The following is a 25,123-nucleotide window of genomic DNA, read 5'->3' on the forward strand; positions in this document are numbered from 1 at the left end:
GTATCAATATTCCGTGTTATAATTATGAAGGAGCAGGACAATTTTTGTTGAAAGAGGTGAAGACTGCCTTTCCTTTGTGTTCACAGATAACCAGTGATCTAAGCTTAAAACTTAATGTGATATCATTTGTCAAAGGCAACTTACTTACATGAGATGAAGCATGAACAATGGTATTTTGGTGCAACTTCCAGGAAAATTAAGGGTTTTGAAGGTTGGGAAAGGAATCTTGTCTGACAGAAATAGTTAATTTTAGCAGACTTTTTTTTTTTAACCTAGATGTCCTAGGTAACTAAATACCTGTTAGGAGAGTCTAAGTGCCATAATATGAATAACCTACATGAAAGCTCTCATGGCTTTATTGAGAAACACCTTAAAATGTCTGACTTGATGCTCAAAAGAGTCTCAGAGGTGGTGCTTTTATCATTTCCTTCCGTGGCTCTTTTGAAGCCAGACAAGTGAAGTCTCTTCATTAAAATAACATGCATAAATTTCCCTCTCATTCATCACAGTTGAGTCACTGTGTAATACCTTAACTGTTCACACTAAAGTAGGAGTTAAAATAAAAACACTACTTATTCTGTACAAGTACACAGAAAATGCATGCGTTATGAATTAAGAGGTAACATCTCATTAGAGTGAGTGAGGATGGTCATAAATGAATCCTATGAAAAGCATCGTCTGGTATACAGATGGTGTAAAGTGAAATTCTTTTGTAATCAAATTATATTTTTCACCTTTACATTTGTACAGACTGACAGCATGTATGTGTTGAGCACCATTTAAAATATTAAGGAAAAGACTGACTTTGAAATAACTTTTTTCATGAGGAATTTTCAGCTATACATGTGAACATGCAAGAGATCAATTTTAGAATACAAGATAACTTTGTAGGTTCACTGTGAAACTTCTGTTGGAATCTCTTCGTGTTTTTTCTTTTTTTTTTTTTACCTTAAACAGGTGATATGAAAGCAGTTGGCACAAAAGCAGGCCTCATCTTGTGTTTGAGTTGAGTGGCCCTGTGACATAATTGCTAGTAATACAGATTTTTATAGTATTTAAGAAAAATAATTGCTTGAATTAGTGTAACCTTGCTCTGTATTGCTTTGATGTACCAGTGTTTTAAATACAATGTACAGTCTGCATTTATGTTGGAAGGAAAATTAAAGGTTAAAAATAAAGGGGAAAAAATAAGGAAAAATTTTACAACCTACACAGGGCTTGACCAGTCTCCCAAAGGACAAATAATCTGAGGAAGAACAGACAACTTCACAGCACGTAAAGTCACTTTATCAAATGGCACAAAGTTCTGTATATGTTGCATCACTTCCGGTCATTAGCTAAAGCTTCTCGGTAATATTCTAGGAATGCAAGCAGTTCTTAAAAAAAAAAAAAATATTAATAGAGTATCAGTAATGGGGGTTTGGAGAAGTAATCTTCTGTCAGTTTTAATTTATGAACAGTGTTTTTGCATTTAATGTCCACACTTCACATCTCATGGGCTTTCCACTGCTACGCCTTTCCCTGGGTATCAGCTGTTGACAAAAGGCTGCTAAAAAAGCTGAAGCAAGGTCTTGCTGGCTCTCTCAGTGTTGAAGCACACAATTTGTTTGTAGTTTTAAAATCATTTTAGAGGCTCTATGCAGAGTAGCAAATCTAGGAGTGCCTTGTTCTGTAGAGAAAGCACTGCTATAACAAGCCAGTAAATAGAACTGAATCTGTTTATAGACTTTTTTCCCCTTTTATATTGCTCTCGGATGATGAAATTAATGAATTGAACCTTTATAGCACGATACTCAGACCAGTGAATGCCCGTGAATAAGGATAGGAAGAAAGTTCTGCGTGATACATCTGTGTGCAACATGACCTACATTGGGGTAGACTCTAATAATGCCCCTTTGCTTGATCTGGTAATAAAAAAGGTAGAGGTGCATAGCTTTAGTGCTACATAGCAACAGTGGCAAAAAGACGAACAGAGAATTTTTGCCAAAGCTTTCTGGAGAGCTGAGTATTGCATGGGAGATAATGGAGCTGCATCCAGCACCACTGCCATGGTTCTACCATGTTCTACCATGACAGAGACACGTTTTACTGACTCACCAGTGCTTGATGTATCGTGGCCGTAGCACCAGGGCGCTGCTGCAGAATCACTTCCCAGCTGTTGCTTGGTTTTCCCTGCGTCCTTTCACTCGGCCTGTGGGGCAGAAGTTAGAATGCTGTCTGGTGACCATGGGTTTCCACAGATCCAGCATTTACAATTGAGTCATTTCAGAATGTAACTTTATAAAGCTGAGTCCATGAACGTAATATATGTTCAGTGTTCAGGCTGAAATAACTGCTTTGGGAGAGATAATGGCTTTCAGTCCATCTTTCTGCTGAATTATGTACTGTGTTGAGTATCTGTTTGGATTTATGTATCACAGTTAACTTTCACTGATAATTTTATCAGGACTGCGCACAAAATGTGTTTTTTCTCTTGCTTCTGTAATCTTTGTGTATCCAGGTCAGGTTTTAAAATCTTGAGTGCATTTGTTCAGTGCAGTTTATATTTAAAAATATAAAATATTTCATTTTTAGTGACTGAGTCTCATGGCCAGTGATCGATTGCAAAATGTGTAGGTAGCACGGTCAATGCATTTCCAGAAAGCAGAAATGGTTCAAATAGAAATTCAGCTGGAACTTGTATATTGCCATGTAGTACAACAATAAAAACAGCATAAATAATAAATACCTCTACTTGGCTATCAAAACTGCCAGTGTTTTCCCAACAAACTTACGTTTCTGTGTATTGTGTCTCATTAGATGTGTCGCATTAGCAATTAATTACAGTTTATTTAACATTAATACAACATTAATAGTAATATAAATACTTTTAAGCAAAACTATGTTTTGTTCATCCACTCCATAACCAGGACATTATGATATGGAATACAAATTTAGATTTTTGGAACATACCAAACACTGAAGGTTGTACGTTTCATAGTGTTTCAGCTGTGGTTAGGAGCTTTGCTTTTGAATTTCCAGATACCTGATAACCTGAATTTGCTTTGAAATCTTGCTACACTCTGCAGTTCTATGCCACTTCTGATTTCTTGTATCTGCTGTTTTTTCAAGTGTTGTTCTCTTTAACGAGTAGATTCTAATAGATATGGAGGTTCAGGTCATTTACACTACAGTGAATGTAAGAACCGGTATCTTCAGGTGTGATTCAGGAATCCTGCAAGCTACTGTATCTAGCCCACTATCAGTCTGGTTCTCTGTGTTCTTTTCTCAACAACGACAGAGTAAGGTAGTGGTGTTGAGTGGATTTGTTTGCTCCATGTTGGCCATTTGCTTTTTTTGGTGCTGGGTTATGAGGTTAAACTGCTGGAGTTTTTCTTCTAGTTCATGCAGTGCTTCACCATTATACTGAGACTGTTTACAGAGCACGTAAAGCCTCAGGCATGTGAGCCTTATTTTGCCCTATTGTTGAAATACCTCAGTGATGTTATTCTATTTAGAAATAATAATCTTCCCTTCCATATCTGATTATTTTCCCTCAGTCTATTGTGGGCACAAATGAAAGGATCCTGTTGGCTGAATTGCTCACATTTCATCATGAAGAAACTGGGGAGAAGGGAAGAGTGGAGAGGAGGAGCAGTACAGAGAATCTCAGCCTGAACTCTCCCCACTCTGTTTCGGCAACTGTTTTTAGTGTAGTAGTTTGCTTTATTAGTTGCTTGCAACTTTTTCAGTGGTATACAAAAGGATTTGTCTGTGTGCGCGTTAGGTTTTTCCCTTGTATTTCACTTAATGGTTTTTGGTCTTCCTGACAGAGGGTCATCCAGTTACCTCCCTGTTTTGTCATGCAAGGGCTGAAACAGCTGGAGAGCAATTGGCCCTCATTTCTGATCTCTTTTTAGCAGGGCTGGATGGTAGCCAGCAGATTTACAAATAAAAGTGGAAATTGCTGCCACGTGTCATGTCATAGAAATGAACAGTGGGAGATAAAAGTACTTTGTGCTGTTAGTCTCAGAAAAGACTTGTCTCCTAGACCAACCTGACGTACTGTAAAACAGACCACTGCATGCATGCAGACGCAGTGTCAGAGCAGAAGTAGGCAATTGTCACTGTGTGCTAATAAAACATCCACACATTCAGTCCAAGCCTCCAGCTGGTCTCCTGATACCTTGTTTTACCAAAGAGCTATTCAAGCAAATGTACTTTTGTTAAGTGTATTATGTCAAACATAAGGTATCAATGAAGACATTCATGTTACAAGTTGCAAAGTCCTGGGGAAGGATTTCCAAACAGGTTGAGAGTATCCTTAAATCATTTGTCTACAGAGAGAAACTTACAGTCGTCATTATCTCCAATACAAAGAAGCCTTGTATAATGTGACCAAGGGGATGAAAACGAGTAGTTGCTTACCAATATTGGACTTGGTTTTCTGCTGCAGCATCTTTCCTGAAATCAAGCTAATTACCTCTGTTGTTGTTGAGCAGTGGGGGCAAGGAAGAAGTATCTTTTCATTGTACTGATGAGAGGAAAAATAGGTGACTTTTAGTTCTGGGGGACATATTGGTGGCAGCATGTCTACAGCTCCCCTGGTTATCCATGGGATCCAGTAATATTCTTGCAAAGAATGCGTAGCCAGCATTTTCAGTCTTGTGATTTGGGATATAATGATGGACAGCACAAAGGGGGACTTGTGGGAATTATACACTGGATAATAACTGAGCCACTGACAAAAGCAGAAACTGTATAGCGTTGACTTTGGGTGGCAGGGGCTCAGAATAAGTAGGGTTGATAAGAAAGAGATGGCAGTGCAGATATTCTGAGCAGTTAATTAATTCGGATACTTACTTTGCTTGAAGTTTAAGAAAAGGAAAATGAGTCCATTTTTGGCACTTTTTCTAGTGAAGATGGTTTGAAGACTATTCTAATGTGACCTGCAAGTTAACAACACACCAGAATCCCTCTCAATCCGATACAAAATCTCCCTGAGCACAGATTCCAAAGTGAGCAGTGTTCTTACCTTATCTGGTAAGGATTTTCCACAGTAGATGAGAAGATGCACTGTGCAGCTTTGCACAACAGGAACGAACTGCGTGTTTAACCCAAATTCTGTGCGGAGCAAGGCCTGCTGCCCTTGCAGGGGTGCCTCTGTTGCCTCCTTTGCTGGGGCCTTGCTCCATGAAAGCGTAACCTGAGACATAGCAAGAGCTGATTCTGGGGGAGGAAAACACAGCGGTGGGATGAGGAGGGAGTCTTTTGTCTCGGTGGGATTTTAGTACAAAATTGAGGCAGTTTCCTTCAGCCCAGAGTAGGGTTTTCCAGAGGAAGAGTGCCCCGTGCTGGAGCAGCAGGGACGGAGGGGAGAACTGACTGCAGTGGCTGCAGCTGGGGCTGGAGCAGGCAGCCCTCCAGTGCCACTGAATTTATTTCCTTTCTTCTTGACTCTGTTGCTTGTCTTCTTCGCTGCCTGCCTGTGTGATCCCGATGGTGAGATCCTCTCCACTTTGTGGAGCCGCTGGTTGATTGAGCAGCATGTCCTCAGCTGCCATCGGAGACTATCCACTGGAAGTGCCAAACCATGCTCTTGTGGCAGGTGACTTCTGCCTGTGTCATTTCATGATTAGTAGCATCAGCGTGAATCCTGGGGGGCAAAAATCCTGCAGTTGGGCTGCTGCGAAAGCAAGGAACAAGCAGGGCATCACCACCGCAGCCTTTCCCCGCTATGGACACTGAGGCAAACCAGGTCTCACCTGCCAGCGGTCTGCTTTGAAGCCCACTTGGTCGTGACCCGGTGAGTTGTTGCAGTGCAGTTGTGCACATGGGCAATCAACATTTAGGGAAAATGTGGTAGGAACCAGGCTGGTTTAGGTGTTTTGTTGCAGATAGTGGTGTTTTTGGAGGAGGTGACTGTCCAGAGAGTGATACTCTAATCAACTGGAAGGTGCATTCATAACCAGTGGAAGACTCATTCAGTTTCATTCACCATTAATGTCTTCAGACAAAGAATGATGCCTAGAAAAAAACACTGAAGCTGGATGTTATGGATTGAATCAGCACAAAGATTTATGTGGAAAAAAAAAAGCTACAGAGTGTGCTGCCACTGAAGCAGGTAAAGGCGGAGGGTGCTCAGCACCGTGGGGTGCTGCAGCTCGGTGGGGTGATGGCTGCCTGGCGGGGAAGGCATTTTGTTACCTAATGTGGAGGCGATGCTCTGATCTCAGCAGCTGCTTTTAGTCTTCATTCCTCTGGAAATGCTGACCAAAAAGAAGCTCCAAAGGGGTCTTTGAAAGCTTTTCTAAAAATAAGGAAAAGTGAAATTGATGGAAGATCTAAGAAGAAATCAGACTTGGGCACATTCAGGTTGCTACCTTAAGTATGTAATTATTCACAGGAAAAATTTAGATAAGAGTTTTGCAGAAGATAGCATATTGCACCAGTAAGTGTCTCAGTTCCCCCTTTTGTTTAATTTATTAGCATTCAGGGGATACACAGAGAACATGCTATCATATCTGGCAATAGGAACAATGACAAAGTAATCTGGGGGGAAAAAAAGTGTATTTTTAAGAGCATTCTGGTGAAAATTGTATTTATTTATCATTGCTATTTAGTACCTGCAATTAGCTCATATTCAATTAATTATGCTAGTAACCTTTTCAGTCTAATGAGGCCAGGCTGCAATCAAGGGCTTTGAATATACATGAAAATACAGCTGCTAGATTACTGAGTGCTCTTACTGGAAGGGTGCCACTGAATTATTCTCTGAAATGTGGCAGTTGCATTAACTAAATTTCTGCTCTTGGTACCAAACGCTGCCTCACAGCTCCTCGTTTTTTACTTGAGCCATTGGTTTGGCCAGTGAAGCTTCTGTACATTTTGCAATTTTCCATGTGGTTTTGTTGTAGTTAATTAGGACTGTTGTCTACTGAAGGTGATTATAGGAGACAGCAAGTTGCAATTACCAAGAAACACCGCGATAAGTGATGAATGGGTAGCCTAGTTCTTGCGTTGTGTCAGCTCAGGTGCCTGCATTACCCTTTTGATCTGAACCACTTGCCCCAAACTAAAGGATTGTAAGCAGCAGTAGCCAAACCAGAAACGTGGCAAAGACCAAGTAGAAGATGCTGAAATGAAGACTTGCAGCTGTTCAGCCCCATTGTAACTACCAGGTACTTGAAGTGCAAATGAATCCTGGCTGAGTTGGATTTCCAAAGGTAGGAATTTTCATAGCTGTCGTTTTTGAGAGGTTTATTGTTATGCTTCCCTGAGGGTAGCTCGGTAATCCTCTGTGTCAGGGGATGAATTTTAAAGTTAGAAGTACATGTTACCTCAGGCAGAACTGGATCTGATTAGGTAACAGAAGCTTTGTGTTGAAGAGAAGTAGCAGTCCAAATGAAACAGCAGTTTTGAATTCTTTCTCAAAGCCTGAACTTTGTCACCGTTTGGAAGACTTAAGAATGACCTCTTTCAAAATTTTCAATGTGCACATTTGTGGTGCCTAGCCTGTGTTGTCCTTGGCCAGCTCAACCTGTTTATGCTTCTCTTAACTGTGGATTTAGCTTAAATCACATAGATTTTTATTCCCCCCCCCCCCCCCCCCCCCTTTCCTGGTATTTACACTGCTTTCCTAATAGTTTGCAGAGAATAGCTCTTTTCTGTTTCAGCCCTGTTTTCTGACTCTTCAATCTCTTCACGCAGTCTAATTTCTCTGGACACTCTGGTAACCGTCTGCACTTGCTCCAGCGAGAGCTTTGTTTTTCCTGGTTGTGAGTAGCCTACTGACCTCTTCACTGTTAACCCAGGTAGGGCGTTATAAGCAAGACCAGCATTTTACTTACTGGTCTCCATCTAAAAAGACATCATACTTCTAAATATGTTGGAGGTTATTCCCTCTTGCTATAGTTGTTTTATTTTACTTGTGACTATTGATATGTTGTTATTTGCTAGTCTCCTGAAAATGATTTAGAGACCTCAATTAATTTGGTTTTTCATCCTCTTGCTTCCCAGTAACCTCTTTTCTCATGCATAGTGTGGCTGGCTGAATCCAAATGAAAATTATTTCAGTAAATGAATTACACAACTTCCCCTAATGTTTTATCTCTCGCTGCAGTAATACCCAAAGGGGGTTCTAACAAGTTGAAGTTCTCTTACTGTTTCTTCTATCGAATGCCTTTGAAGAAGCTTCTTTGTGAATTTCCCATTTTCAAACATTTGATGTTGAAGGGATTCCTTCCCTCCCTCCCTCCCTTCTGAAACTAATTTGCAATTTTAGTGTCTTTATTTAGGTAATTTTCTGGTAAAAGCTGATGTACTGTGTCTTTTCTTCCATCCCTCGTGATAATGACCGTGTTCTGCTCTGGAAGGCTTTTCTCCCATTCCTTGTATGTGTCTTGTTCCAGGAAAGCAAGTAACAAGTTAGACAATTAAAACCCAAGGGACAAAGCTTTCTTGGTTTTGTTTCTTAAAGGAGTTGACAATATTGAAAAATCACATTAGCAGTCTTTATTTTATATAGATTTCTTGTTTTAATCTATCTGCTCTCAAGCTGTTACTTGCAGTAAAGTAGAATGGGTTTCTCGTGCTCCGTGACTTGTGGCTGGGATGTAGGGAACAAAGAAATGTCCGAGGTGGTTCTTAGGAAACATCCCTTTACTGCAGCACATAGCAGTAGCAGTGTCTGCAAACTACATTACTGTTTGATGAATTTTCACAGATACCTGGTTGCAGTATCTTTACCTATGTCCACAGTACACCAAAAGGGTAAAGACTGAGTTTTCAGACTCATGAGAAAAATCAGCTAACAATTTTAAGGTGTTTTTTTCTTTTTTCCTCTTTAATCCACAACCCATTGTTTGCTGAACAGTAAACGAGAAGTAAGGGGCACACAGCACTGCAGTGGTAATTTTGCCAAGTCATGTTTCAGTGAAGAATTATCCTTGGGAATTAGTGTGAGGGTCTTGCCATGCTCCAGGCCCCGATGCACTCTATTTTTCAAGCCCTGAGCATTCAGGAGGCCTCCTCACTGCTGTAACTCAAGGAACCTTCCTGGCTCCTGCTGGTCACCAGAAGACTATGTGGTGTTCCTCTGGTCTTAGTTTTGCTCCTTTTCCCTGTGGTTCAAATGAGGTTTGCTCTAGAGAAACGCACTGGGGGTTGAACATCTTGGCTTTATAAATAACTACACCCTGACTGATGTCAGCCACTGGAAGATTTAGCAAATAAGGGGAAACTGCAGTCCCAAAAGCTTATCAGGAATCGCAAACCGCCCTGCTGTATTTGTTCCCAGGTAAATCCCCAAAAACTTTCTTTCTCCCCCTGTGCCCTGGAGCCAGGGTCTGGTTTGCACGCTTCTCCCAGGGATGGGGGGCCAGCTGTTATATTCTTCCCCTCGGCGGGTAGAGGGAAAATCATGGCAATTCTCTTCTCCCTCAGAGGGTTAAGTAGGGAGGCTAGTTTTAAGCCCCTTGTCCTCCCGATCTGATAGCTGAGCGGCCTGAGTGACAATGCTAACACCCCTGAGGGCCCATCTCCGGTGCTTGTTCAGTCTGTTGTTAACCATATGAGGGGCAAAATGCTCCCCATGCCCCTTCCTGGGCAGCCCCGGGGTGCTGGAGAGGAGCAGGACGGGTATGAGCTGCGATACAGTTGGCAGCGCTCGGTTTGAGGAGCATCACTCCAGGGCGTTTGAAGAGAGAAGCTGGGGGTGTCAGCCCAAGAGGACGCATTGCTGTAGCTTCTTGCTTCTCCTGGTCGTAACCAGCTCGTTTCTGTCTTCCCAGAGTTATTCCATGTGCTGAGCTGCCTGGTTCCCTTTCTGTGGTTCCCATCGGGCAGAGGCAGACAACAGAAAATTCAGATTTTTTCGTTTGTTTGTTTAAGCTTCAGAGGCCTGAAATTGCTGCTGGTCCAGCATCTTCCCTGCAGGGCTGCAAGTTACTCCCTATGAATGCGAAAACCAGCCCTGCAGCTTCCCAGGTGAGCTGAGGCTGGGGCTGGCCTGCAGAATGCAGGCTGGGGCCTTCCTGGGGTCACCCAGGCATCTCACCTGGAGAACATCCTACTGAACGCTGATGTTGAAAGGACAGAACGCTTCTCTGTCAAGTGCTAAGGTTTGTCCATTTTTGCTGCAGGTATTGAGTGAACTGGAATGAGATAAGAACATAAAACAAGTCCTCACCCAATTGTTTGTGAACTTGATGGAGTTACCTGATAGCATAGCTCCTAACATCTCCTCCTTCCCCTGTAAATACTCCCCAGAACTGAGGGAGAAGTGAAGCACTCAGAGCTAAAAAGCACAAGAGAGGACAAAGATTGTCTCTCTATTTTCACTTCAGTACCTTGAATTTGTTCACAGCAATTCGTGTCAGTGTCAGCATCATTCTGCTGCAGAGTCTAACGAAACTACAGCTGAAATTGCAGCTGTGTGAGCAGCAGATGCTGTTTTGCCATGGGAACACCTGGTCCCGGTGAGGACGGCGGCTCTGCAAGAGGCTGGGATGTGGAGCATGGGATTCCTCTCTTCTGGAGCCCCTTTCTTCCAGGGACTTTCATCCTGCCTCACCAGTGGGGATGTAGGTTTGCAAGTCAAAGCAGAATAGTTTTGTACTTCAATGGAGTTGGCTTCTGTGAAGTGTAACTCTCAGTATGTGGTCGTGCTTCGCATTGGACTGTTCAGGGTTCTTTTTGAGTTTGTTCCTTTTTTATTTTCTTCAGGCTTTAAAAAGAGTGGATGAACAGAAATGTTTTATTTTGCACTGCTACACATAGGCTGTCAGAACACGAGCAGTTTAGTTGCATTTTTAACTTTTATTCTCAAGTTAATTTCAGTAAGGTCTCTGATTCAGAACTTACTAACTTGTATATTCTGTTGTAATTGGGTTCTCCTGGATATCGCAGTTGTTCCAGTGGTGACTGCCCAATACATCTTTGGGATAGAAAAAGGGAATAAAATATTTGTACTTCTCAAAGGACAACTTTTTATCTACTTTTGTTATCTTTAGCTTACTGAATAAATTCTCTCAGTGTAAATCTCACATTATTTCGTAACGTTTAGCACCTAATTTTAGCTGGCATTGAGCCCTTACCACTGACTTCAAATGAAGTGATACCTCTGAATGTTTCATGCTTTTCCATGTCGAGTTCTTAGTAAGTTATCAATCCTGTATTACAAAAGACTTTTTTCGGTGTTTTGCACTGAACGCAACTGCTATATTTGAACTACTGTTTGAACTCACAGCAGCAAGGCACTGCAAAGCTCTTCAAAATCCTGATGGGTTTACCACGTCTGCTCAGGTTGAATTTCCTGTAAGGTGTTATCTGCAAAAACATGTGTGCGCATATTTTTCCACTGTTTCATTCAATATTCTCTAGTTGCACAATTTAACAAGCACCGTTGAACAGGAGTGTATTTTTTACATATGGTAAACTCCATTCATTTCAATTGACTCTGTTTTTTCTAAACATTACCTCTAATAAGATCAGTTGTGTAGAACTTCATACGTACAGTGTATTTCTCAGTGCTAGAAGTTTTCAGCAGAATAAACTTATTCGTCTTTTGAGTGAGAAAGCAAAATTCAAGAACACAGACTGAGCTGTGCCGAGCTGTCTTTTTGCATTCTCGCACTTTGAATCCTCAACAGCAGATTTTAACTTTTAGTGAGGATGAGGGTATTTGAAGAGCTCACTTGCTATTATTTTAATATCACACAGTTAATAAAATGAACTGCATTTATTAGTCTGATATAGATATTGATATGGTTTCAAAATCAGAGACTTCATTTAGTTTAGCTTTTCTGTACTGCCTTCTTGTTTTAGCATGTGTCCACGTCACCACCAGAGAGCACCAGCTCTAACAACAAGCATATACTGATGGAGTTTGGCTGTGACAAAAGAAAGGTTATGAAAACAGTGGCTCTTTGAAGGTTGAGAAGAAATCCAATAGGTTTTCCATTCAGATGCTGTTTTGACGTGATGTAAGGGTAACCATCCCCTTTTTTCTTTAACCTGGTGTAACCCAAGAAAACTTCACAGCTAGCAGAGGTCAAAAGTGCTGTTGCATTGGGTTACAGAAAACAGGGTGGTCAAAGTGGGTCTTGAGAGCCGCTGTGGGAGGCACAGGCACCAGTGTCCAATTAAGCTGGATGTCTGGACTGTTACCTCATTCCTGGGAGCCTATTCCACCTCCTGCTCAAAGCAGGGACAGCTGTGGGGTCGGACCAGGTTGCTCAGGGCTTTGTCCAGTCACATCTTGAAAACTCCCCAGGACTGGAGACTGCACAACCTCTCTGGGCAGCTTGCTCCACTGCTGGGCTGTCCTGAAGGGTGAAAAGGGTTTCCTTATAGTCAGGCTGAACCCTTCTTGTTCCAGCTGATGCCTGCTGTCCTTCATCCTCCCACCATACACAGCTGCACAGAGCTTGGCTCCATCATCTTCTTGAGGGGCTGCTGTCAGGTCCCCCCAAACCAGGATGATGGCAGCATGGTTTTCTTTAGCCTGTTAAAACTGCTGTGATACTCACAAGAGGTTTTTCTTACTTTTTTTTTTTTTCTCTAAACCATTAGGTTAGAGAGATGTAGGTGTCTGCGTTGCCAAAACAACATCCACCCAGAGCCACTCTCTGCCAGTTCCTTACTGTATTTTATAAAAACACTCCCAGGAGAACTAAAACAAAGATGCTAGTGCTGTGCATCATTGCTGTGACTCACACCGTGTTTACTGCTAACAGAGAGCTCAATATGCAGAACTGCCCACACTGGTGAGAGTACTGTGAAACCCTTGGAAATAATCCATGATATAAACCTTTTTTTTTTTTTTCTTAGTATGTTTTATCTTACACTGATGCATCAGTGGCAAGCCATGGTCCGTTTGCTGGCAGCTCACAGCTTCCCTGTGAGCAGCCTGCTTTGTACTGAAGCAGAAAGCTTCCTGGGCAGTGGCACAACTGCAAATGCTGTTTGTTTAGCAACCTCAATCTGTTTGAAAGCTAAAATGCTGGTTTTGTTTTTAAACTGAAATAATCTGAACCTCTGTGAATTTTATTCTGCTTTTCTAAAACAAATGAATCACTCCCAAATGAGGTTTTATTTGTTGCCTTTTAGTACTCCCACCCCGATACTGGATTTCTCCCTTGTGCTCTATGGCCAGCTATATGCTGAGCTTCCAAGGTTGAAAATTATGCTAATATTATTAAATATTTTCCTTGTTCCCCTAAAAATATTGCAATAAAGCTAGCCTGCCATAAAGAACACTTGCTTAGGTACTTCATGGACAGCACCATTTTCTTTTCCCCCATTAACTGTTCTGTATCTTCAGTATGCCACAGGCACCTGCACATCTTTGTAACTTCCGTGGGAGGCTTCACCTTGCTATGTGTGACCCAGCAGCCTTCACAGCAAGGGTTCTCCACAACTGGCTCTTGAAAAAGACATTTATTGATTCTTCTGTAACAGAGTGGAGGTGCTCAGTTGCTCTGTTTGTCATGTACCATTTCCTTTTGGTTGAAATTCAGACGAACTGAAGTATGGAAAGGGAGTTTGATAGTGCCAAAGTCACGGGGAAAGGTTTGGGAACTCTGGGCCAATATCCTCAGATCCAAACTGCTGCTGTTAGTTCTGCAGTGACCAAACAACTCCTCTGAGACCTCCTGTGATGGCAAACATGCTATTCTCCTTTTCCTTTTGGCCATAAATTGCAACCCAGTTTTCACGGAATTGCAGCCCAGGTGCAGGAGCTTATTTTTTAGCATAAGGTTTGTCTTTAAAATTGTATTTCTTTTTAAGGAGAGAGGAAGCTAAAAGTGGCCGTGCACATCCTTCAACATCATGGGATTCTCAGACAGGTGCGAATTGCTCATATACCATCAAAGCTTTGTTCTCAGTTGAATGACAACACTCCCTGCAGTGGAATATGGCCTGAAACAGGATCTGAGAGCTGCTTCCTTCCACCTGTGTGTGTGCTGGTGGCTCCTGCCCTCACTGAAAGCCAGTGCCCTGGGTCCGAGGGCTGCTACAACTGCACTAAGCTCTCCGGCAGCTTTTTCTGCTGTGGGTCGGATTTGGCCAAGGGTTGCCTGGGAGCAAGTGGGATGCAATAGCTGTTTTGTCCCCTGATTCATGGTTTGCTGGAACACTCTGCAGAGGGCTATGTTCTCTTTTGAAGAGCTCTGTGGGTGCTGCTAGTCTAAAAGACCAGTGTGGGACTTTCCTTGGCTGGGGTGAATGTGAGCTGAAGCCAGGGGGCGTGCAAAGGAGGGAATTTTGGTCCCCCACTCAGGGTGGGGGGACATGCTCGTAGTTACATCTTACTCCCGTGCCTGTTGCCTTAAGTTGTACACTTTTTGTGACTGCCTTCTGTGCTGGGAAATGTGCTGTCACACAAGAGTCAGCCTTGGGAATACTGCAGCAGTTAGAGCTGACCTTTAGGTGAACAGACACAGGAATGCACAACAGCATGATGATGTTTTTACAGCGTCCTTTACTCTATGGGTAAGTACCTAACCAGCACCCAGTAACGCTTCTTAGACCAAAGATTTTGATGTTAAAGAGCTATTTGGATGGGCTGAGATTTACTGCAGAAGAGATAGCAGGTCTGGGAGCAAGGAAAAAACCGAGCGGTTTCACTGGAGAAATGCCAGGGTTGTGAAGGGACTTTTTGGACCAGGCGAAGTGGAAAAGATGTGCTTGTGTCGAAATCCTGTAGCTCTGGCTGGCAGCACCTGCAGACAATTACAGGAGCCAGAGACATTGCCAGTGACTTGTTTATTCCTCTGCTACTGCTTGCCTCTGTGGGCTACTTGCATGGTTTTGCAGCTTACCCGGGACCATTTTGTTTTATGTTATTTTTATCTCCTTGCAATGAAACTTTTGAATCAATTTGCCTTTTATGCCAGACATTGAATGCTGAAATGGTTAACGATGACCTTCCTTGCTATCAGCTGTGCTGGATATATCCAATGCTGTATGCGAGTTGACTGAAAAGCGAGTTAAAGTATACTGAAAAATAATTGTCAAGTGCTGTTGCTCATAGCTCAGTTTCTCTGCCAGTTACGCTGCAAGCAGCGAGGGTGACCCAGAGGCAGATGCGTTTATGTGGTTTGCTAGGTGGCTGCTTTGACAGCTGTTGTGGGTGAAACAGATTTCCAAGCACTGAACAAGTTGCCTGCTTATCTTCAACACCCAAAGTGCTCTTTTTGTGGCACGGCATCATCCTCCATCTGTAAACGTCAGCCACTGGCACTAAGTGGAGGACGTTGCCTAATTGTGATTTGGGAGTACCCTTGCAGGAATCAGTGGTTACGGAAACCTGACATTTTGAAGTGTGCACAGCTGCTCCTTCAGCTCCAGCTGACAAAGTGTCAGTGACCTTAACTGACAGTCATTTTGTTTCTCTCAGGGAGTTGTACAAAATAAACAGAAAGATAGACTGCTGTTCTTCAGAGCTTCTGCTTGTTTCCATAACAGATTAAACATGTTGCAAGAGTTGACAGTTTTTAATGGAGTTGAACTATTTGCTCTTTGCATCAGTAAATGGATGTTTCTGAAAAGAGGGTCTGGTACACAACGGTTATGCCAAAATGGAGCTTCCTGGTTATATACCTGTAACTGAAAGTGATCTAAGAATCTTAACTCTGCCTTTGGAATCTACATAGAAATGTTATCCTTTAATACGAGTTAAAATCTCCATAAATGTTCAAAAAGTGATTTTACAAAAGTTACCAAACTTTCTATGTTCCTTTTAACTTTCTTCCTCTTCAAAACTTTTCCTAGTCTTTAATTTTAAAATGTTATAAAATGTGACCAGGATGCGCTTTAGTCTACAGAAAAGCAGAAGCCTTGGAGTTGTAGCAGAACTGTACTTGCTTATAGTTTTCCTCTTGCATTTCTGCAGAAAGTGAAGCGAATCAAACAGATTAGGGCTCTCATGCAAAGAGGCACAGGATAAGTGGGATTTTATGCTCAATTATACAGTCCTAGATAGACTTTTCCAGCTACTAAATGTAATTTCCAGGTGTTTTGTCTCAGCAGATGTAAGTGGAATCACGTAGTGGAGATCATTGCTGATTTGCATTTATTTTTCCCTAGAATTAATTAGTTACTGTTAACCTTTTATTGTTATATAAATTCTTTACCCCAGCTTTTAAGAAGTAAATTGAGCTCTCATGCAATAAAATGCACCTCTGTTCGCTTTCTCAGGACTAGCCTATTTTTTACCTAGAAAAAACTTGTGTTGTACACATTTTTCTGGTTAAACAACCCAGTGAAAAGTGGTAAAGCTCACGTTACAGACATGGAACAAAAAAAATCACTTTGTGCAGGTCAAGAATACCCAGAGACTTTCCTGTACACTGAGTTTGGAGGCTTTTCCTGTGCACCAGTGCTTGTATTACAGGTGACTTGCCCACACTGTGATCGAAATGTGCTCTAAAAGGGTATTCTTGGGTTTCGGGTGTCCAGGTAATAAGCAGCGGTTGAATAGAATGGTAAACGAAACTGAAGGACAATAATACGTGACTACTGGCAAAGTGCCTACCTGGTAAACGTGATTCTGTAAGAGCTGCGGAGTGTGAAATAGGAACTGTGCTATGTATTTAAACAACCAAGAGGGTTACCCTGAGTTCCTTGAGGGCTGACAGGTACCTTGCATGTAACTGTAAGCAAGTCCTTATAAAAACTATAAAGCAATCAAGCAGATGAGCCTAATCAGACAGCTTACATAGAGCAGGGAGGGGAGCAGGGGTTCTGCAGGGGCTGTTTTGGGGCTGTTCAGGGACAAACACTGAGTAACTTTCCTGAGCTTCTTTTAATAAGAAATTGATGGACACGTGTAGGCTGCTGCCTGGGTCTTTTCCCACAACTACCTAGCAGCGTTGCCAATGATCTGATTTTTTGCTTTCACTATTTCAGATTTTCTTTTGAAGTCAGGAGGGAATGATGTCTAATATTCCTGTTGTTAGCACTATTGATCTACAATGAGCATTTTAAATAGGCTTGCATTGTGATAAATGCGACTCTAATATTTTTTTCCTTTAGTATCAAGCTGGTTTTTGCTTACTACTTTGTTTTAAATATTAACCTGAAAGGGCTTCCCTGTGAAAGAGACGTGGGATTTGAGGCTGTGAGACAGATGCGGACAACGATGGCATGATAATTAATATTCATAAAGATCACTAATACATTTCCATTACATTTGGTGTTTTATTCCCTAGCAGTTTGGTGCTCTACAGGAACAAATGGTAAAACTGGCCGTAGCTCTGCGTGCCTGCAGCAGAGAGCTGAGGCAGCAGTGTTCACAAGAGTTATTACTCAATGCTGGCAGTCTTTTCCCATACAAAAAGAAACCCTGCAATGCTTCCTGCACCTGCAAGGAGTGTCCTAGCAACGTCACTGGGGAAACTGTGTGCCAGGATTTTTCTCTGAGAGCTTTTTGTTGAACCTGACTGCAGTTGTAAAACAAAGGTCAAGAGCGATTTAAGCTTTTCCAAGTGCCGTTGCTTAATTCATTTACTCAGAGAAATGTTTGTGTTCTAGTTTTCTGCCAAAAGGATAAATATCAGGTTGCAGAGTCGTCCAACAGACTACCCAACTGCAGTTTAGTTAAACCTGAACATCGGTTAATCGAAGCTGTCACTTCTCACTAGCGGGAGAATTGCTGTTAGCATTTAACTCTAGCTTTTGCCTTGTGAAGTAACGAGCTGGCAGCTGAGCATACCCAGGGGCTTTCTGCAACAGAGACCAGGGAAGAGAACATGAAACACCACCAGGTAGTGAGAACAGATCGTGGGTCTACCTGAACAACAGAAAAACGCCTGGTTTTGTCTGAGGCGTATGCGGTCATAGTCTTAATGTATGCACAGACCTCAGGTAAGTCCCTGCTTCATTCTTTGTCACCAGCTTTCAGGAAAAGTCTTTACTTTAGGTTTTTCTACTTCATTCCAAGTGCACTATCCTGTCCTTGTGAGAGGGAGGGAAAACAGAACTGAAACTGTTGAGCTGCTGGCAGGAGGTGTGCTGTGCCCTGCTGGGCAGGGGATGGGCTGAGGCTGCAGCACTGCTGGGAGAGCAGGGCTTTGCTCTTGCCCCTCCGAGCCTCTGCTTTCGCTGTGCAAAGCGGGGACAGCGTTGTTGTCTCTGACCAGGAGATGTGACCAGGTGACATAGCCTAAAAAATGTGTGCACTGGTGAAGAAGTACAAATTATGATTGTAACCAGTCTAAGTCAGTTGTTACAAGCATTTTTGTTCTCTGTACAGTCCAGTAGATAATCTGTAGTTCTAGAGCCCAGTCTAAAAATGGAAAATTTACCATTTCTGTTCAAATTCGTGTGTTAGAGCCTGTTGCTGGTCTTTCTTCTTCCTGTATTCTGATACGGTGAAAAGATTTTGTGCTTAGAATGTTGGATGCTGACCTTTTTCATTAGCTACTCAGAGAAATACATGTTCTGCATGGTTTTGTTTGTAAACAGTCATCAAAAAGTCAGTCATCAGATTTACTTCTCTCTTTTGACTCCCTGTTTACTGAGCTAAATGAAGGTTTAAGCTGGAATTTAATACCAAACAAACTGACATGCCTAAGGTAGCCTTCTGCTGCCTTCATTATAAAAACACGAAGTATTTAGAGCCATTTGTGTTCTCTGAGAAACACTGATGAGTAATTTGTGAAATAAAATTAGTTGAGGATAAGATGCTTGCTCTGAAACAACACCATATAATCGTGGCTAATAGAAAAATGAAGCACTGTTCCATTCAAACTACCTTCTCTTCTTTGTCTTTTTCCTTCCTTCTGGACTTCAGGTGATGTGCTCCCTGTTCTCATGAATCCTTGCTCACTGCCACAGTCTCTTCCTCTGGCAGAAGAAATCTGCTGTGCCATATCAGACATGAATGCAGATCAAATGATGGTCACGCAGAAAACTTTGGTGGAGCAGTTAGTGAAAAGTTATCCAGGTAAAGTGTTCGTTTCCTCTTCCTTTTAAAAGTGACTGTACCATCAAGCTTGAGTTTGTGATATTGGGCAAGTCATCAATGAATATTCACAAGTAAAACTGGCAATGTGGAAGATTACAAACCATCAGGCTGGGAGAACGCACAAATACGTATGGAGTCCTTATCAGCCTGTGAGCATCACTAACATTGATTTGACGATGATCCTTTTTACACATTTTAATAAACTGGGTTCGTTAGGACATTGGGGGCATGTCCTTTCTCAAGAGTCCGAAAGCATAGATGAGGGATTCAGATGCCAGATCCGGAAAAGCATAAAGCAGACTGCCAGATCAGTGAGGCTTTGAATCCTCCTTTAAGCCAGGAACACGTTTGATTTTGATGGCAAAAGGGTCTACAGTAGGGGAGCTACATCTGGTAGCTGGTATCCAAAATGGAGCTGCCTGCAAAATCAGGTTTGTTGGTCAAATTCCTGAAAGCAAATTAATTACACCAAATGAGCTTTAATGAGCTCTTCTGATGGGGGAGTAGTCTCTTGCCTTAAATGCTGCAGTTTCTTTTAATCTGAAAAACGTCCCTTAAATCTGCAGTATTGAAGGAGGGGTGTGCATGTGTGTCTCCATAAAGGCTCGTTACAGCCCTTTGCAGGAGGTTCCCTGGTTTCATACTGAGCTTCCTCATTTGATTCTTCACAGTCTTATAGCTCTGCAAATGTTACAGGTTGATCTGGTAAGCATTTTCACTACTGGGAAAAATTTTTAATGCAGCCCCATAAACTGGCTCCAAAAGCTGCCAGGAATGTGATGCAGTCCATATGTGTACTGAGACACCACGAGGTAGCATTTTCAGCTCAGCCAGAAGCAGTACTCCCCAAGTCTGTAGAGGGAGAGAATGTTTTTCTTGCTATGTTTGTTCTTTGCTGGAAGTCTTTGTTCTTGTGGGCAGGAGATCAGCAGCATCTGGGGCAGCTGGTCAGATGTCACCAGACTAATGATGCTGGGACTGTGACACCTGAGGGAAAACCAGCAGCTGAGACTAGTGTCAGTGAGGTAAATTTTGGGAGCAATCGTCACCTGACAAAACTTTACCAGAAGCTTGAGAGAGAGGGATAAAAGATGCTCTTAAATAACCTGCCCAGAGGCAAATGCTTTGAACAACACATGGCTTGGCTTCTACCTGGCAGAAGGTCTCACAAAAATCATATCCTGACAGATGCGAAGGGAACATCCTTACTTATTCAAAAGAGACTACCGTGACCACCAGAAACGCCGCTGTCTTCACCTTCTTCCTCAGCAACGAGCTTCCCCCATCAGCGAGGAATGGCCTTAAGAGAGTTAAAAGGGTTTTGCTGATCCTTCAGCCCCTGGCAGGCTTGCAGCCACCTCGGCGGCATGGCGTTTCTGTGCTGCCCTCTCCTGGCTGCTTCACCTCTCCCCGGCTCAGGGCTGATGATCACGGAATATCCGAGCTGGAAGGGACACACAAGGATCGTCACCGGCTGCAGCCCGCTGGCTGCGGAGCTGGGGCTGTCCCTGTCCTGCGGGGAGCCCTACGGGGATGTGGCTGGGTGAAAGCACAATTGCTGGTGATGTATTAAAAAAAATAATAAATCCCGCTCTTTGTCCCGTGGTACCAGACATTTTCATGTTGAAATTGAGTATTTCCCATTCACAGGTCAGTTGCAAACTTATTTCTGTATCCTGCAAGCTAAATACACTGGGTATTTCATGTTGAGTTGTTTCCAGGTCTGTTACATGCAAGTTATTCTTCAACCATTTCCCATTTCGTTTGAAAATTTATTTTTGATTTGAAATATCTGTATCTTTGTTGTAGGCATTGCAGTTCCCTCCCACAAAATCTTATACAATATCCTTGGTGCTCTAATTAAAGAAAGGAAAATCTATCATACAGAAAACGGATACTTCATCGTCACCCCTAACACCTACTTCATTGCAAATGATGCCCCAGAAGACAATAAAAGAGTCCTGCTGGAGGACAGTTGCTGCTCCTTGTCTTCCATCAGTTACCTTGTAAATGCTGAGAGCTGTGCAGACCCAGCGAAAGAAAACATTCCTACAGTATCCTTTTACAGATCCTGCCATTGTTTCTCTGACCAGAATATGCTCAGTGACCAAAGATACCAGCAACTAATGAACCTTGAAGCTAACAGGGGAGGTAAGAAAGGCTGCAGTGAGTTGAAGCCTTCAATTCAAACTCAAGTGATCTCTGCATCTGCTGAAAACCACTCCTGGGACACCATCAAATCCCTGACATCAGTCAAAGAGAAACTGAAATGCAAAAAATTTGGCCTTGGCCTTTTCTGGAGAAGTACTTCCAAAAAAGAGAAACAGAAGAAGGAGTTTTCTACTTTTTCAGCCCAGTTTCCTCCCAAGGAATGGCCAGTCCGAGATGAAGACAACTTAGATAATATGCCACGTGATATTGAACATGAAATCATCAAGCGTATTAACCCTACTCTCACGGTTGATAATTTGATTAAGCACACAAAATTAATGCAAAAGTTTGAGGAGAGGAAGAAAAGTATTAGTGAAGGTATCTCTGCTGAAGCGTTAATCCTCAGGCAAAAGCATCTTTCAAAGGAGCGTGTTCCAAAGACACAAATTAGAACAGCAAAACACAGCAGGAAAACCAAATCAGACAAAGAGAAGCAAATTAGCAGAAGCAATAGGAAATCTCACATGCCTGAGCTAACATCCCCAAACCAGAAACTGGACGAGAACGTTTCGCTGTCTACCGTGACCCACCAGCCACTGGATGTAGCAGTGGAATCCCACGTCATATATAAAAAACAGATCAAGAACCCTTTTCAGGGTCTCTCATGGAGACACAACGTTTATTCCAAAGGGTACAGAGATCGTGTTAATAGTCAGCTGAAGCCCAGGACTCAAAAGCAGGAGAGGGGTTTGCAAAGGCCACTTTTCTTGGACTCCTCAAAAGCCTTTGAATATGAAGCTGAACAACCAGTTGCTGAAATGCAGGCTGACAATGTTAAGCAAAGCAAATTTCTTCAAGCTAATAGGTCCTCTCTCCAACTAAAGAAGGACAGTTTAAGTGAAAACTGTAGTTATCCACAAAGCAGTACTTTGCGGATAGATGATAAAAGTAAATACTTTGTGGAGAGTGTTATTTCTAAAGACAACGTCCACAGAGGAACAGTCGAAAGGAATCATGGGGATATTCAAAAATCCCCCCACTCCTCTGCTGGGGATAACGGTACGTGCAAAGAAGCAGCAAAACATTCATTACATCCGAAAGGCAGCCATTGCAGGTACAAAGCTGACGCTGTATGCGAGTTATTAGATCAAACAGCAAATGAGTTTCGGAATGTCAGTCTTTCACATTATACAACCAATGTTAGCTGGGTAAAAGAATTTGGTGTGAAACACAGACAGAAGACTGATAAAAAGAATGACCTTATATTTAAATATGTCTGCGACAGCCATCCTGGATCAATGAAGGTGGAAAGTGAAGGATTTACTGATAAAGGCCATCTTCCGTACCAGAAAGCGCATCCTTGTGACACTGGTAGTTTGTTGCATCTGGGTGACAATTCTGAATGCAATGAACCATGTCACTTGGTTCCTGGCTGTGCATCTTCAGGTACAAGGGACTGGAATAAAGCTGTGCAAAAGATGGGGACAGCTCTAAAAAACTCCAAGGTTAATATTTGTTCAACACAATACAATGCAACTGTAAATAAACATGGTTCTGGAGACCACGGATATAAGGGATGTGCTGCTTTTGCAGAATCAATTGATGGCTCAAAAAAGCATCAAAACCCAGATTTTATAGTAGAAAGTTGTTTGTGCAGTCAGGTTCTTCCGACAGTTTACAGAAAGGAAGATGAAACTGGCCTTACTGAACATGTGAAGGCTTCAGCTGTAGCCGATTTCTGCAGCACCAATGAGGATGACTCTTTGCTGAACTCCCCCTGTGAGACAGGAGAAGTAGTGTTGTGCCGTGCTTTGGGCCCACAAACCAAAGAAACAAGAAACTCTCTGGTAAAGAAAGGTCTGTTTTTTAAGAATGCATGTACTGTGCTATCAGGACAGAATCACACAGAGGGGACAGAAAACCACAGCATAACAGGAGACAGTGGAATTGACTCCCCAAGGTAAGAAAACACATGCGACTGTGTTATTTTAGTTGTTTTATCTTCAAATTAACAATTGGATTTAGGTAGACCGGTTGCTGTACACCATAGATCCCTCTCCCCAACAATAAAATTGTTATTATCTTTAAAAACATAAGTGTTATGACCCAGAAATACTTAAAATGCATAGTTCTACCATGTCTTTTTATGTGAACTTTCTCCCTAAGTCTGCTATACAAATGCTGCTGTTTATATTTTGCTTTCATGAGACAAGAACATATTATGAGCTCTACTTTACACAAGGAGATGTAGACAAGTGCAGAAATGTTAAGCAACATGGTGATGGATAAACTCAATATGGTCCTGTTAACAATAACACTCAGCTTCTATTGATCATACCGTATAATGTTACCAATATTGCCAGAGTTTTCCCAGTTGTAGATGAAGAATAAAAAGTGTTTTATGAAGGTGTTCAATCATAATTTAAAGTACAAAATATCATCAAAATTGCTCACAACAGACTGGAGAATGTGTCCACCACCTGACCTAGAGGTTTCTCTTCCCTTCATAGGGTAGGTGTTGCTTGTAACTAGGTAACTTTTTCAGGTGGATTTTTGAAAATTTGTAAACAAAACGAACCAGTATGAAACAATATTTCACATAGTTGCATGTGGGTAAGACTTACAAAACTGTTGACTAAAGTGACAGGAATGTAAGATAAAATGCTGTGAGGAAAAAAAATCATATCAATTTTTAATAGCATCATATGTTCTTAAGACCTAAAATGACTGGTATTTAAGTACAATTAAACCACTCAAGTTCTCATTAGACATGTATTGTCACCTTGAGAAACTTGTACACAAAGGAACAAATCACATACTACCATTTTTAAGGAAATTCTTCTAAAGTGTTGTTTTGTTTTTTTTTTCTCCCCTCTTAAGCAGCTTTTTGGCTGTGCACTCTCTCAAGCAGAATTTTAATGTTATTTGGACATGGACACTTGAAGCCTCTTGGTTGTTCTTTAGCAAAAAGTATTTAAAGGGTCATTCTGATTGTATTGGTGCCATCTGAGGTACCAGAAGCTAAGCCAATTCAGGTTATTTTTAGAGTATGAGGTCTGACATCTAATAATTCTGTTGTTTTAGATGGACTGAAAAGAAGATGAAGCTTCCTGCCAGATCCTAAAAGAATAATAATGCTAAAAGGAGGACAGAGTGGGAGGACAATCATCAAAAAATTCCTTGCTTCAGCTAACTGTGGTCATGAATGTTTGATTAGGTTTTTAATGAGCTATGTAGACTTTTTTCTTTGTAACAATACAACCATACTGTAACTATGACTGGTCACAGTGAGAGGCTGCCTCTAAATCAGAGCTGTTTGTTAGAAGTGTGGAGATCTAATGAACATTTCTGTTGCTCTCATCTTTAGTTTTTGCATCCCTATGTCTAATAAAAGTGACGACTGATATACTTCACTCAGATCCCGTTGTTAATCTGGAAAGGGTATGTGTTGCTCTAGCGGGACAGTACCACTCATGCAGGACTGTTTGATGCTGTAATTCTTTTTTTGTGGACAACCAGAAACAGTGGCAGGCTTTAGGCTCCATCTCCTGTCAGCAAACAACGCAAAGAAACTAGCTGGGCACGCACCTTGTTACCACAAACACTGCTTGAATCCTGAAGCTTTCTCACTGTTTTGGGGATAAATCACGGCAGTCCTCCTAGGCTTGCTTGTGCGTGGTTTTATGTGGTACACAGGACTTAAGTCTTTGAGACTCCTTCTGATTTCTTATTCCTGCTTTCTTCCTGTAGCTAAAGGCAGGCTGCGCTGCTTTCAGCCTGCACGGTCTTTTATCGACCTTGAACCCACAGGAGACTCATTTTGAGGAAATATCCCTGGCTGCGAGGTGGAGCACAAACCTCCTCCTCCGGCGGGAGCCCTGCCTTTTTTTTTTTTTTTTTTTTTAATTTTTTCCTCTCACACAATCCCTCCCCCCCCGCGGCGGAGCTGGGTAGGGCAGGAGCACTCCCAAAATGGCGGCCGCCTCACGATCGAGGTGCGGCGCACGGTCATTGGCTGGG

The 25,123-nt window shown here is 42.1% G+C and overlaps 1 protein-coding gene and 1 long non-coding RNA gene across 8 annotated transcripts; one reads left to right on the forward strand and one right to left on the reverse strand.

Moving 5' to 3' along the window:
- Positions 1 to 1,251: 1,251 nt before the first annotated feature.
- LOC310903008 lies at positions 1,252 to 5,149 on the reverse strand. Its single transcript, XR_014587226.1, has 2 exons — positions 5,015 to 5,149; positions 1,252 to 4,928 (listed from the first exon to the last, which is right to left on the reverse strand). It is a non-coding gene; the product is annotated as an uncharacterized lncRNA (long non-coding RNA).
- A 194-nt stretch (positions 5,150 to 5,343) lies between these two features.
- STOX1 (storkhead box 1) lies at positions 5,344 to 24,516 on the forward strand. Of its 7 annotated transcripts, none has more exons than XM_083845451.1 (5): positions 5,344 to 5,785; positions 5,863 to 6,103; positions 18,779 to 18,931; positions 20,762 to 23,063; positions 24,188 to 24,516. In XM_083845451.1, exons 3-5 carry the CDS (start codon positions 18,799 to 18,801, stop codon positions 24,225 to 24,227), a joined length of 2,475 nt encoding a protein of 824 aa, XP_083701577.1. In that variant the 5' UTR covers positions 5,344 to 5,785; positions 5,863 to 6,103; positions 18,779 to 18,798; the 3' UTR covers positions 24,228 to 24,516. The 7 variants fall into 7 exon arrangements, with proteins under 7 accessions (XP_083701577.1, XP_083701578.1, XP_083701576.1 ...); XM_083845450.1 differs by lacking the exons at positions 5,344 to 5,785; positions 5,863 to 6,103 and adding exons at positions 6,195 to 7,205; positions 7,690 to 7,793; XM_083845446.1 differs by lacking the exons at positions 5,344 to 5,785; positions 5,863 to 6,103 and adding exons at positions 7,298 to 7,344; positions 13,771 to 13,829.
- Positions 24,517 to 25,123: the final 607 nt, after the last annotated feature.

This window comes from Anser anser (genome assembly GCF_964211835.1).
Source record: "Anser anser genome assembly, chromosome: 7".
Taxonomy (NCBI): domain Eukaryota; kingdom Metazoa; phylum Chordata; class Aves; order Anseriformes; family Anatidae; genus Anser; species Anser anser.